The sequence below is a fragment of the Cyprinodon variegatus genome, unplaced genomic scaffold, assembly GCF_000732505.1.
Source record: "Cyprinodon variegatus isolate N-32 unplaced genomic scaffold, C_variegatus-1.0 Scaffold879, whole genome shotgun sequence".
Lineage (NCBI taxonomy): Eukaryota > Metazoa > Chordata > Actinopteri > Cyprinodontiformes > Cyprinodontidae > Cyprinodon > Cyprinodon variegatus.
Window position 1 is genome coordinate 282286 of NW_015151332.1, and position 15358 is coordinate 297643.

Genomic DNA, 15358 nt, shown 5'->3' on the forward strand with positions numbered 1-15358 from the left:
AGCACCTTGTTGAATCTATGCCACCAAGAATTGAGGCAGTTCTGAAGGCAAAAGGGGGTCCAACCCGTTACTAGCATGGGGTACCTAATAAAGTGGCCGGTGAGTGTATCTCTAATGCCGTCATGTTAGCAGAAGGAGAAAATTAACACAGGAGTTTGGAAAGTTTTAGAACTTCCTTCCAGGTTGTGTGGAGGTTTTGGAGGACTCAAATGCAGAGATGGAAGGAGGCAGAGAGGAGTTTTTGCTGATTTAATGGTTCCAAGGGTATCAGAAGCAAAGTCCAAAAGCAAAAAAGAAACAGAAAACCAAAAAAGCAAGAGATGTCAGGGAAAACACACACAAGGAACAAAGAATTGACGAGGAAACTGCAAAAAAAGGAGAATAAATGGGAGACTGAACAAAGACTGGGCTAATCAGCAGACGCAGAGCAGGTGTGGATGGAAGAATCTAGAAAGGAGCTTAGAAAAGGAGAATGACACAGAGGGTGAACAAGAAATACATAAGAACTCAAATATAACAAGAAAACATCACAACATGTAAATAAAACCAATGAAACTAAAAAAAGAATATAGAACCAAAACCATGACCCGTCCATTGATCTTTAATGTGCTATTATTGTTTACTTTAAAACCTATGTTAAAAGTATGGCTTTAAAAAACATTAAGTGGAAAGAGAAGGTAAACAGAACTTGAGCATGAACCAAACATCAATTTTCAGTGAGGCTGATGCTAATCTAATTTCATTTTTACAAATTTGTGTTTCTGGAAGGCAGCAGAATCCAATTCCCTGTTCTGCTCCATGTGCTCACTTCCAGCTCAGTCAAAAATGATTTAAAATTATAATCAACACTGTAAGGATTCAGTTCACCCTTGTGACAGAAAGTAGATGACTTCCTTAAAAAATAAATAAAGCTGCCATCCTGTTAACTATAGTTTTGTACATTTCCATAGGGAAAAAACACACAAAAAATTGTCATATGAATTTATATTTTGTGATTCATGAAAGTAAAACGCTAATGAAAGATTTTTGGACAGAAGATGTAAATGCTTAATTCTTTTTTTCCCTCTGCTTTGATCTTCACTGATTCGCCCTTGAAGCAGCTAGTTTTTCATTTGTATTCCCCCTCTGGCCTACCTTCTTATGCCAATTTATGAAAGCATATTCCTTTTGGGGATGTATTTGGTTTTTCTTATGTATTCTTTCTTAAAAAATATATAAAGGTTTAAAAAGTAATCATGGAGTACGGATCATTGTTTCCATCCTGGCTATGGAACTGTCAATCGGATTCTCACCAAACAGGAAGTCCCACCCGGGTCAAACGAGCTGGATTGTTCAGGTTGTCCAGTTCACATGAGATTTGTGGATATGGACGAGTTTTTTTATTCCGTCAATCGGAGCATTTTGAGGGAGGGCGTTTGAGAGTATGAGCCCTTCGTGAAGGTTGTAAGTGATTGTTGCTTAACCAAACCAGGAGCTACATCTGCAGTTATGGCACGTTTTAGTTTGTTTATAATAAGAGCGTAGGAATCAGGTGCATCCTGGACGGAAAATGTGGGAGGGATCTACAGCTTTTCCATTATTGATGCAAGCAAAGAAAAGGTTTTGCAAATGTAAATAAAAGAAAATGTAATCAAGAAATGAAACGTTGAAAAACGTAACCAATAAATCTTTTTTTAGAATAACTTTGCGGTTTTCACAAACTTTTTTTTTTTTTTTCAAATTTCCTTTTGAAAAATATGTATTTTCAAAATTCTTTTTATCGAACGTGGGACACAATTCACTCCATTCACCTACTGGATTCCCTATACCTCAACATGTATAGGTGCTGGAAAAACTTGTTTTACTTCTTACGCTACCTGTGACCCCACCTTGGGTAAGCAAAGGACAGCAGATGGACGTATGCAACTATAACCTATACTCTGTTTTCTGATTTCTTAGTAGAAATTCTTGTTTTTGTCTGAGGCTGGCATTAAGGTCCTCATATCTATTAAAGACACTGTCTATTAGACGTAATGCCTACAAACTAAAGTTTACTTTAGTCAAAACCTACAAGGGGAGGAAAAATGAACAGAAAACAACAAGTTTGCTAAAAGACAGTTTTATTAGTAGACACTCATCAGCCAGAAATAACCACCTGAAAAAGGGTCTTCCTGAAATACACCATTAGATAGGCAGTGTAAAAATAAGGCAAAGGGCTTAAGATAATCTGTGTAACACATTTGCACCAAGAATAGGTTATACATTCACTTGTTACTGTAGTTATGCTCATGATACATTTCTTCCCACTTCCCAATAACACAACAGTACAGCAATACTCCTCATAATGCAGTAACTGCTTTGGCAACAGCTTAGCACAAATGATAAGAGTTCGAGCAAAACCTCAACAGTAGGTAGAAATTAGTAATAAACCAAACTCTATTTCTACTACTGTTCCAGCAAAACCCATTTATTTATTGTAACATATTATCAACTGTGTAGCATAGTTTATTATGCATTGTAATTTTGCTGAAATCCACAATGAAATAAAGATCTTTACTAACCATTTGCCAACATGAAACATACTTGGGGGAGCAGAAGCACAAAGCAGAACAATTTCTTTTATTCCTTTTCTTCAAAGGAATAAAAAGATAAATATTTTTTTCCTTTCATAATATACCAAATTGTCGTCTTGAAAATGCTGTGTTGGAGCCGTTATTTCTTCATTATTTTAACCAGGAAGCTAAAACTAAAGTGTTTTGATGTTCTTTGTAATTCTCCAAACCTCAAACACCTTTCAGCTACAAGTCAGTGAATGTTCACGGGAAACCAGTGTTTCAGATTCTTCGTTTTAAAGCCATGCCTTTAATCAACAGTATTTAACAACTGTTTACAAAGTGCGATTATGCGTGATTTTGTTAGTGCATTTCGTTAAGTAGCATCAGTTTGAGACAAGAAACAACAACTAAATAAAGTAAGACTAATGCTGCGTTCTGTTTGTCTAACAAGTCAGAGCTTAGATATGGGAATGATGTCACACTGTAGGGGTGCTAGCAATACAAGACTAGAACAATGGATTTCTCCCCATTTTATGCATTTAGAGAGTAAAAGCAACACCTTCTCTAAAAGCTATTTTCACAGCACCATATGTGCCACTTGGTTAATAAGATACAACAAATAGTACTAGCAGATTTCACAGCGTCTTACATGAGGGGCAGCTGGTTAAGATACTGAAGCTATAGGTTTCTTGACAAATTCGCAGCTCCACATCAAGGGGGCGTGCTTGTCCTGTTTCCAAAACAGAACTCTGGAAATCTGACTTTTCAGTCCAAACAGAACGTCCTGAAAGTAAAAATGTCCTTCAGTCCCATACAACACCCCATGCCCCCCAAACACACACCCGAAGAAAAAAATTGGAGTTAGAAAATGACTGGAGCTGAGATGTGTTATGTGGTGGAATGAAGCTCATCATACATCAGAGATACAGATTCAAAGAGCTTATTTCCAAACTTTTACATATCCCTTTTTTTTTTTCTTTTTTACTGAATATGATTCTATTTGATGTTGGCAGTTTATTGTGTGCATTTCCACTGTGGGACAAAACCAGGATGCCCACTGATGCCGAGAGGGTCCTACATTAGTGTGGCGTCTTCTTGGCACACAGACTTTTGTTCACTTTAATGAGAGATCAGATTACTTCATAGCCATTGCAGTAACTTTGAATGAAAATGTGGGGACATATGTAACTAAAAGGCATTTTGAATTAGACTGCGTTTAAGGGGAGAGGAAACAAGTTCACCTACCGAAATTAAGAACCAAAAGTTTTCAGTAAAAAATACTACAACTGATGATTTTGTCACAGTGATCATCCTTTACAGCTTACATAGAATCACTCTATAGCTTATATAAAGCTAATACCAAAAGTTAAACTATGAAGCTGTGTCCCACACTGCAAAAACTGTTTATCTAACCAACTATTACTATTTTATATCTAGCAAAAACGTTTTTTTCACCTTCTTTTGAGATTGAGATACAAAGCGAGAAGTTCTGTTAGATTATCAATCTTTATTTTAAAAGATTCTACTCAATATAAGTGCAATAATTTCTGCTAATGCATTAAGACAATTACCCTTATAAAGACTTCTTGTTTTGATAATATTAACATGATTTCCAGAAGTCTCGCTGCACTGTCAGATTATTGCACTTATTTCGAGTATAATCTTCTAAAAAAAAAGATTTTTAATCTAACATAATTTGCTCTCGCTTGGTATCTCAATCTAAAAAAGTTTTTTTTTTTGGATACACTGGGAAAAAAAAGAACTATTACTAAATCCATTTTTATTGAAATAAGTGTATGTTTCATTGTTTTGAGCAGGTAAGGGAACCAATTTACTAACGGAACAAGATAAATTCCATTTAAAACTTGGTTAAATGAACAATGTTTACAGTGAAGAGATAAACATCTAATTGATACCCTGTTCAAAACTAAAATCTAAGTCAGTCAATTGTTTCTGACATTAGAGTATTTCCCTTTATATTTAGCAGGTATATAATATTAACTATTTGCTAATGGATTTTTTTTTTACATTTAGAAAAAGAAAAAAAGCAACCCTATTATCTTATTTCAATGGGTGTGTTTGGATCCCGTGGCTGCGGCCCTCAAAAGACCCGGCCTTCATTCTTCGTTCTTTGAAGGCCGTGAAAATAAGCAAGCGGGAAGAGTTCAGCTATGTTCATCGCCATTTCCCTTTTTTCTCTAAGCACAGAGCCAGTTTCCTTAGGCTCCCAAGGAATCATGGGATACCTAAGGTTACAGAGGATACACTGGACTTGTCCTTCAAAAGGGGAAAAAAGGCTGCGTTTGTTGGCCGAATAAAGAGGAGTCTTTGAATCCAAACTGGCCATGGCGCCGTGCTATGATGTAATTGGCTACAGCTGCTGGATCTGAACACACCTAATGTCTACTTATCTTGGTTTAGAGTAAAAATACTTATTCCATTGGAGTATCATCCTAATTGCCCACTCAAATAAAAGCAAAAACACCTACTTTAAGAAGTGATATACTGATTTTTAAATCTGTTTTGTAGTGAAATCTAATTTGGCCCTAGTCGCAGGAAAAAAAAAGGCTAAACAACATCAGTTACTGGAAAAGTTTCCTGCAGTGGAAATGCACCCTAAACCAACAACTGCTCCTATTCATTGTTCTAAGTTTCATCCCAAATCTTTTTTTTTAAAAGCTCTCTGCTGGTGGATATTTAGCCTCGGAAAAAAACTCTTTAACAATCTACATTAGCATTACTCAAAGAGACATAAATGACATCAAATAGAGTTAAACGTACTTTTACCAAGAAGCACTAAATACAGTATATCTTTTTTTAATAATTAGGTGGATTTTAGAAATACATACAAAAATATATAATCATCTGAATGCCCATTATACAATTCTACCCAGTAGAGTCAGAAAGAAGCCTGTACAGTAGTGAAGATTACATGTGGTACATATAAAGAGGGCAGAGTGAAAGCTGTGTAGGAGATATACAATGCAGCTGATGGTGAAGTCTGGCCAAAAATCTTTTCCTTATCCATGTCAATCCAACATTTCTGTACAAAACATTATTAAAAGTAAATCTATTTTTGTTTTTTTCTGCATAATGTGATGCTTCACATTTCTATTTGAAGGATTTGATTGACTGGCAAGTCAGCACCACCAACATGCAGGGAAACTGGCGACAACACGTTTTACCCTACAAGTAAAGAGATGCCTCTCATTCACACTAAGAGCCAACAGAAACCACCTCCAATGGTGAAGAAGCCACAGCACAGCTATGAGTTAGACTACATTATGTTTGTGTTAGAAGTATAAAAATGCTACAATAAGTGCACACAGCTTTTAAGCAGGCAGCATTTGACACATTTTAAAGATTTTCTACTCGCAGTAGAGTTTCATTTTGTTACCATTTAAATTAGTAAAGCCATTTAAACAGAGGTATACAGATGGCCGGCCTTCTTTAAGTCATATTATGGGAACACATTAAAAGTGTTTTGTTTTTTCACCAAATTAGGCCAATAGAGATTTAAGCTTTAATTAAAGAACTAAAAAACAGTGTTTAAAGTCACAGGGAAATGTAGATAAATTTAAAGATTTCCTATTTTTTTAATCACATTTAAAGGCCATACAAAATTTATTATCGGTCCAAGATAAGTTAAGTAAGAAAGATGGTGAAAAAAAGCTGTCCAAACTAACCAGGTCCTAAGTTAAAAGTAATTGCCCCCTGAATACTAAATTATCCCATCCTTTTGATTTGGTGATTCTTAACTAAAAATAGTAACATCCAACAAGCTTTTTGTGATAAATTCCAGGCAGACATTTGTATTTAGAAAAAAGGGCCACCCTGCATATTTGTATTTTTGAAGGTTTTTGAGCTGAAAATGGCTTTAAGTCATGTTTCAGAATGTCAATTGTATTTAAAGATACATAGTCATGTTATACTCCTATACCAAAAATACTGAAGTCCTTTTGATTCTGATAAAATAAGACTATATACTCCAAGCATCTGTCCTAATGGTGTTAGACTGTCCTTTTTCAGCCTAAACAGAACCTCAGCACTGAGCATAATGAGCTGACATAAACAAATATGGCGCCATCTACTGGCAGTACAGCAGAACTACCAGAAAACCAGATGGTGGCCAAGAAAGTGCCTACTAAATAAGTTCCAACAGTGATGTAAATCTTTGCTGAAACCCAACACGTCTGACGGCTTAAAAACATTGCTAATGTAACACCAGTAGCACTGTTAGCTAGGAAATGTTCTCACGTGTCGATTAACTTTGATATCGGAAAGCTTCCTGAACAGTCAGACCGTTTTCTCGGTGCAACTCCAGTCATCGTGTGCCTTTATACACTTAATCTTGGACTTTTCACTTTTTTCACAACTACACTGGTAGTTCCACAATCGCTCCATTGCTTCGGCTTATTGACCAAATATACTCATGTGCAGAAATGTAATCCAAGTCACATGATGTTGTTATTGTAAATATACACAGAATGGCTTTATTTTACCATCAAACTGACTAAAATAAAGCTTAAAGGACATTAAAAACCCAAATACAACGCCAATAAAAGGTTATAATTTGTCTTAAAAAGGCTATGTGCAACCAGATTGAGTTAATGGTAATAATAAAAAAAATAATCTATTATTGTGACTATGTACCTTTAAGTCTAGACTGACTAGACCCCTCAAAAACCTTTATTGTTTTGAGACATTAAAGGTGAAGTTTCTGGTGAAGTTTGGGGAAAGTTTTTCGGCTGTGAAACAGAAAGGCCTGTGAACAGATCACAAACTGTTGGTTGGGTATTTTCTCCTTCCGGATTTATCCAGTATCAGAAATTCATTAAAGGTAGCCATATTGGTCCGGAAGCAGCCCCAGTCCGTCACACTATCACCACCATGTTCGATGATTTGTACGGTCATATTTATTCTGAAGCGCTCTTGGTTTTATGTTAAATAAAACAAGATACAAACCTCCACAAAAGTCCAGGTTTGTCTCGTCGCTTTAGAGACTGTTCTTGCTCAGCATTAGTTTCCACTTTGCACACATCCCATTACTTTTTTTAACAAGCTGTCTTCCTTTTCTTTTAGACTGAGATGATGTGTGAAACTATTCGAGAACTTTTAGCCAATTTCATGTTGTCAAACAACTTTATATTAAAGAAAGGTTTTTGTTCTCTGGGATTGACAGTATCAGGGCATGGCTTCGACATAGTCAGTTCATCATTTAACAAATGCAGAAATTCATTTTTTGGAAATCACAGTTGGTTTAGATAGCTTTTTTCTTTTTTCTCAATGCACTTTCAAACTGCCTTCTGATTTACTCAGGATATTTTCATTTAATAAAAACAGTAGTTTTTTTTAAGAGCACTCTAATTTCTATTGCCCATAACTACCTACATCTATTACAAATTCCACTTAATCTAGGATTTCCAAGTCCATAAAGTCTAAAACTTTGAAAAAGAAAAAAACATTTGTGTCAATTTGGTACCAAATGATATGACTAATTATGTTTTTGTGGTTAAGATCAATATCACTGTAGAGATGCAGATGTGGAATGTAACTGATTACAGAGCAATGGCACATGACAGATTAGTAAAGATCATTAAAAGGCTTGGAGTAGTTAAACATCAGATAGTCCATGTAGTAGAAGTCATAAACTCTCTGTCTCTCCATTAAGCTAAGTTGAGAAAAGTATCTTTCTGTGATTCCTTTAGAGGTCCGTGCATCTTTTGGATTCCTGTCTTTAAAACTAGGTAGCTTCAGGGTTTGCGGTGCTCCGATCATCCGCAGGAGAAAGTCAGACTCCTCCTCCATGTTCTCAAACTTACCGATCAGGTCGTAGTCTATGAGACAGGGGTGGCAGAGCTTGTTCATCTGCTCCCAGTGGATGTCCATTCCCACCGGCCGGTGGCCATCCAGCAAGTACTGGACAAACTCCTTGAATGTTACCCCATTGCCAGTTTGAAGGGCTTCTGCAGATGGGGTCACCCTGTACTTTGATATGATGGGTTTTCCAAACAGTTTGTGGTAGTAGTCGTTGGGATTCTCAAACTTGTCCCTGTATGCCGAGACGACTCTATCGAGGGGCTCGCGCACAAACATGAATTTTTTATAGGTTTGGAGACGGTGCATGATTTCCTTTTGGTCGTACCTGTTTAGGGTCTTGAGGAACCCTCCGTAGTGTACCTGTTCATGTTTAAGACTGTCCGGGTTGGATGCCTTTCCCGACAGCACTATAAGGGTTCTTTTCCAGTTGGAACAACCTGATTTGGGCACCTCACAGTACAGTACTTTGTATTTATCCTCCACATATATGTACTTCACATGATTAGGGGTGATTGTCCTGGAGATGCCGCTTTTATATTTTGCACACATGTTCTTCATTACCTGCTTCCGTGTTTCTACTATCCTGAAGAGGTTAGTAGAGCTTTCTTCTAGAGTAGAACCAGGAGGAGAAGTTAGTGAGACATTTTTGCTGTGAATGATCTGAGGACTTGTTTTCAGTAGTTTGCGTTGTCTCTTGGTAATTTGAGGGGAGCTGATTTCCTGCTCCTGAGAGACGGTTGCAGCTTTCAGTTTGCTCTCCTCAACGTTCGGGTGCTGCATTGGGGAGACGGGGTTGGCTTCTGCAGCTTGGAGGCCCTGATGGAAAGAGACGGAATGAAAAAGTAGCAGACATTGTTAAATCAAAAATTAAAAGAGAACACTTTGTGCTACGAAACATGCATGCAAAAGTGTACAACACTTCTTCTGCAGAGTTTTATAAAAAAAATCTGCCACTTGATGGTGCTGTTTAACCATTGCTGTAAAAAAGGTCTGACTTGGTTAACTGCAAATGTCACACAGAGCTCAATGCAGTCCGTGACCTATCAATAAACAGAGCTGTAAGATCATATAAACACCTAATGGGGAATGTAAATTAGAATCATCTACTGCCTGATTACCATCAGATGACAGCTCAGGCCATCACAATTTCTGACATTTTAGTTCAATTAAATGCTGTAATGACACCATTAAGCCAATGGACTAGATGTATAATTTTAGCTTTACAACAGACAACATGACGAGGACGTCATAAATCTCAGGTTCTTGTCTTTTGACTTAAAAGGCCACATTTTTTTTTATCTGGGGGGAGTAAAATGGGGGTTTCCTCCCTGTCTGTTTAATTTTTAAGACTAGCTAGACACTGGGAAGCTATCCCTCTCTTTAGGGCTTGCAGTGCTGTAAGTCTCTACTTGCTGTGATGAATACCGCAGACTAAAGGAGAAGGGAAATGTACAGCCGAAAGCATAAAAACCTTGTTGATGAATCATCTGCAAGCACCACAGTCCATCTCTTTCTTACTCTTGAAATACCTGGAAACTGTGTTGCAAGTTGCCCAGCTGATTAGTCAAAATGTCATTACATCATTTATTGTAATCTTGGATATTTAACATATCTTTTGATGGAAAAATTAAAGAAAATCGGCCTATATTCATCAAACCTAAGGTAATTAAAAAAGAGAACAGAAGCATCAAAGTTAGTACCTGAGAAATATTTTGATTGGATGAATTGAGGCAAGATTGGTAGATTGTCCCTTTCTTCTATTTTTTATGATGATATTTAATGACAAACGTCTGCTTATCTGGGAAATGTCAGAAACCATTCAGTAAAAAAAAAAATGCATGGCTTTACTGAACAATTCTGGAAGCTGTGGTTGACTTAGACTTAGATTTTATTTGTCATTTTGTTAACACAAGTGTAAAAACAAAAATAAATTTCATTTGGAAACAGCTATCTGGACAATTTCATCTTTTGTAAAAGTGCAGCCTTGAAAAATAGTAAAAATGACTGTTAATTTACAGTTCTAACATTTTTTTTGTTGTTGTTTGGTCAGACTTTACCAGTAAAATGTAAAGCAGTTGAAAGAATAACCTGTAGATCTTCACATGTTTTCAGTTTATTTAGTAAAACCAACAAGAAACAGGTTATTTATAATAAAGCTTAAATATCATCACTAATTATACATCAAATATCTTTCAGTTTTTAAAAAAAGTATTATACTCATGACATTGTTACTTTTAAAAAGGCCTACTTACTTATTGATAAAATTTGTGTAGTTATGGCACTGGTACTGTTAAATACATAAAAATCTAATTGTTTGTATTCGGCATATCACAACAGTAATATCCTTAATATTATTATCCATAGGTGTTATATTTACATGTTCAATGGACCTAGAGCGAGTTTTATGTGAAATAAAATATGCTTTTTCTGCATAATATAAAAATTATATTTTAAGGTTGTTTTTGTTTTTGCATTTGTTCCTTGTTGAAACTACATTACCTGTAGTTTCTACAAAGAAATTAAATTATTTTACCATGGAGTTTGAGTAAAAATAACAGAATATGGTGACAAAAAAAAAAAAAACTGTTAATAAACAGTGTTTTTTTGATTGTTTACAGGTCTTTAATGTCATTATTTTATAGTCATTTTCTGTCAAATTTACTGACATTGTTTATAGTGAACAAAAACTATGTTGCTTTTTTCACATTGTAATTTAATATATAATATTAATTATATTAAAAAGGTGAATCTATAGGCAAATACAGACATTGGCACATTTGGTTATAAATATCGTCTAAATAGAACAAGTTTCCTTAAAAAATGTCAGAATAAATTGACTAGATATACGTTCCCACAAAATAAAAAAACAAACAATACAAAACCTCAGGGAAGTGTACAAGTATATCTTTTAAGGCAAGAGCCTTCGATAAATTGTTCATTTCTACTTTGTTTTACTTCAAGAATGTATGTTTTTATTATTGCTTGATAGGAAATAAATGTTAAAATTACATATATTTATGTGTTAAGTTGAAAAATTAAAAAGAAAAATCCACAAGTTTGGATACAATGGAAATAGTTCATCTAATCTATTCCTGTTGTTGCAGGACAACTGCAGTGTTTGGTAAAAAAAAAAGATCGGTAAAGAAACATCTTATAAGACAGATCAGGAAGAGTTTTAAAGACGTTAATGTGCAGATTAAAAAAAAGCAACGAGATAGGCAACAAAAATTTTCTGTTGAATCCTGCTAACTTTTGGTTTGGATTATCATTTAATTCTTGGAAATAACTATGAAAGAATTCTTATCTGTGGGCTAAATCCAACATATTTCACTATTCAGTAATGAGGGCACTAGATCTGGGAGGAGCCACATATCAAACTAAGTTCAGTAAGTTAAGAAAAGTAGCTCTGAGATCAGCCAAATCATGAACTCTGACATTTTTGAAATGTATAAGCTGCATACGTTTTTATGACAAATGATGGCATCCTGCTGGTGTTGTATTTCTTTTTTAATCTTTTAAGCTTTGTTTTTACTCCATTTGTTAGAAATTAAAGCCTTTCTATGAGCATTTGCAATAATAAATCATGTGACAGGGATAATGTCACTGCGCATGAGTACAGTGGATCAACAAGTCGAAGCAATGGAGGCAAGCGGGTGTGGAACTACAGTACCAATGTAGAGGAGAAACAAAAAGAAAAGTCCGAGATCAAGTGTAAAAAAGAGAAAGACGATTTTTTTTATTCCAAGAGGGATAAAATTAGGAAAACAGTTTGACCATTGGAGTTCACGAAAGCTAGAGCTAAAGCTCAGGAAGGATTCTGATGTTGAAGTCGATAGACATCTGAGTACATGAACTAAAAAGCAGAACAATTGTTACTGCTAGTGGATGTCGCCATATCTGTTTATGTCTGTCAGCTCACTGCACCCAATGCTGGGGTTCTATTTAGGCTAAAAAAGGATGATATTAAACACTTTCAGGATGGACACATGGAGCACTGCAATAACGATCTAAAAATAAGTAAAAAAATTCTTACATTTAGTGTTTTTATGCTTAATTTGATCAGGTTAATAAGGTGATTTGCCAATAGAATCGGTATATTTACTCTTAAAATATGAAAATTAGACAACATCCACCTGAAATAAGAGATTAAAATAGTTTTTTTCTTTTTTTAAATGTGAATTGTCTTGTACCATTAGCAAAGTGCCTCACTTACTTCCTTAATTCAAGAAAAAATGCACTTATTTTAAGAGAAAAATGACTTATTTAGATCTAAATTTTTTGCGGTGAGTATATAGTCTTATTTTATCATAATCAACTGGATTGAGTTTTTTTTTAGTCCAGGCATATATCTACCTAATATTTTGTTTCCACCTGTTAGCTTGAGCTTGCCTCAAAATAAATCACCTGGCCTAAAAAAATATTTTTCACCTAACAGTTTAAAATCTGAAAGAAAACCACTCCTCTTGATTAGGCTAATATAGGGACAGAACTATAAAACCACATATCAGAGAATGTCTATGAAACAGTTTAATGAAGAAAGAATACGTCCTAAATACATGTCTGGAAAATGCAATCTTGGAAATGTAATTAGGGTTTCCGCTGCCTAGAGAGTCTGAAGTTTTAATTAAGTTAAGTATTTCTTTCCTTAAAACATAGACTTTAAACGCCTAATGCAGGCTGTCAGCTCTATAGTTCCAAATGTTTCACTTTTCATTAATGTTTTTCCAAGACCTCTACTTCTTTAATGAGGTTATTGCTTCCTCTAAACCTGCTGCATTAAACCCTACATTTAAAAATACAATAGCTGTGTGTACATTATAGAAGCATAATTCTAAAGGAGGACAAAGTACATTAGTTAGTAGTAGTTGTAGGAGTAGTTCAAGGAGTTAAAAAGTAAAAAAAATAGCTTAAATATGTGTCAATAATAACTTTAAATGTTATGAAATACTTAACTGGACTGTGGTGAACATACATTATGCGAATAAGCAGTAACGCACCAAGCATAAAGGTTTACTGTAAGCTGCTTTTGAAGTAACTTTGTGTGACCAAAATGTTAATGTATGACTATTTCATTTGTATTATGTCAGATAATGTTTTTTGATTAGATTTTTTACTTTTATGTCTTTATATTTTATTTATCAATTAAATGTTGCAATTAAATTATTCCAGTTACTAAGTCATAATTCAAAGTACATGTTATTTCTTGCATTAGCTGAAATGCAATAGGAAAAAGTTCCTGCATTGAACTTAAAAACATGTTTTTCAGTCTTTTGCAACTTAAATGTCTATGAAATGATATCTGTGAAATGGATTCTGCATATAAGATGGGAAAAAATGAAAAGCAACCAGAGAAAATTTCTATTATGAGAGGAAACGAAAGTGTAAGAAAGGAGCCTGCCCTTGGTAAAGTAGGATTGTCTACTGAGTAAAGCGACTGCAGGGACAGTGTAGGGTCAGCCTCTCTACACAGATGTTATCAGATTCGCTGAGAGGTACAAGGCTGACAATCACTTTTCTCTCCCCTCCAACAGATAACAAGTCACAAGAACCTGCGTGACTGTGTGCTGGGAGAAGTCATTACGTACCTCTTTGGACTGCCGTGGAGAGCTTTGGAACATCGCTCCTAGTGAGACACAAGGGAAGAGAAGGCACATATGTCAGCGCTTAAGCAGAAAGCTTGCATTTTCATCCAATCAGCAGACAATTGTATTAAGAAATGGGGCGCTAGCAGTGCTAAGGTATGCTCAGGTCATATAGCTGCAGTTGTATAACCTCTAGTTTTCAATCATACAGTTTTACTGCAACCTATTGCTGTGCACTGCCAGTAAAATGGCTTAAAGGAGTCTTACATTTATTTATGTCAATTTAAAACATGAGTAGTTTCATGAAAACCTTTACAGGCATTTTCCATACATTCCTCAAGTTACTGCACACAATTTTTTTTTATTTTATTACAGATGCAATGATGGAAACACTTAAACATGTAGCACTTATGAGCTCTTAAAAATATTGTGTTTCCTAGGCGTTTTATTACATGTTTGTGTACCCTCAGTGATACTTTGGTGCTTTTCTCACTGTCTCATCTGCCCATGTAAAGTTGTGACTTCATAAGCTTTTATGATTAGGTACTTCACATCCCTTTGGATTTCTTCTGCTCAAACGTAAATAAAAAATGACAACTTGATGATTACTCAGGTAGAGGATTGGTGACACCATGATCAGTATTAGGGATGAGCATGCAAAAGTGTGAAAAAGATTAGTCGTGCTCAATGTGGAGGCAGAAGAAAAACACAATAGTAAAACGGATGGTGACTGAACATGCAAAGGGACAAAAATTGGTGAGGAAAAAAGGTAAAAGATGGAATTCGCTGTTTTGCGATGGAGATGGGGAGAGCGTCTCTGTGTCTCTTATGGGACAGGTGCGATGTGTATTGGCAGATGCACGGCAGACGGACAGACGATGCGTTTAGTGGTCCGTCTCCAGCTGGACGTCTTCTTTCCTGAGGTTCTCCCATCATGCTGATATGTAATCAAAGTGACAGCTCTGAGTGGGGCTGCATGGCTGTTGATTTGGGGGGTGGGGTGGGGGGGTTGAAGACACCTCTGGCTGAGTGGCTTGTCACTTCTAATTTGAGGGTGGAAGTGATAGGAACCTGCATGGTGGTGGTGGTGGTGGTGGGGCTTTGGGGAAGGGGGGGGTGTTGACGCAAACCACAAACCTCCCTTAAGAAATGAGATGTGCACAACCCTAACGTACACTTAGACACGCCTCAGTGGGGCAGGAATAAAACATGTTGCTCTGCTCTGGTTTGGGTTTAAATTAGTATGCGCTGCCAACCCTGCTGTTGCTGTGCTGCGGCGGCGCTGATTCTTTGTCGCCTTTTCTCTGAACAACAACTACAGAATAGAGAAATAAAAGAGGGGGTTTTCTGAGGGCTACGGCCTTTGACATTGTCTCGTATTGTTTGGATGCTGGTGTATTATTTAATCACCTCACCCTAATG

General features: G+C 35.9%; 1 protein-coding gene across 1 annotated transcript; it reads right to left on the reverse strand.

Moving 5' to 3' along the window:
- Nucleotides 1–2098: 2098 nt before the first annotated feature.
- On the reverse strand, nucleotides 2099–13972 carry LOC107099505 (carbohydrate sulfotransferase 8-like). The gene is made up of 2 exons (XM_015397653.1): nucleotides 13940–13972; nucleotides 2099–9170 (listed from the first exon to the last, which is right to left on the reverse strand). Exons 1-2 carry the CDS (start codon nucleotides 13970–13972, stop codon nucleotides 8118–8120), a joined length of 1086 nt encoding a protein of 361 aa, XP_015253139.1. The 3' UTR covers nucleotides 2099–8117.
- Nucleotides 13973–15358: the final 1386 nt, after the last annotated feature.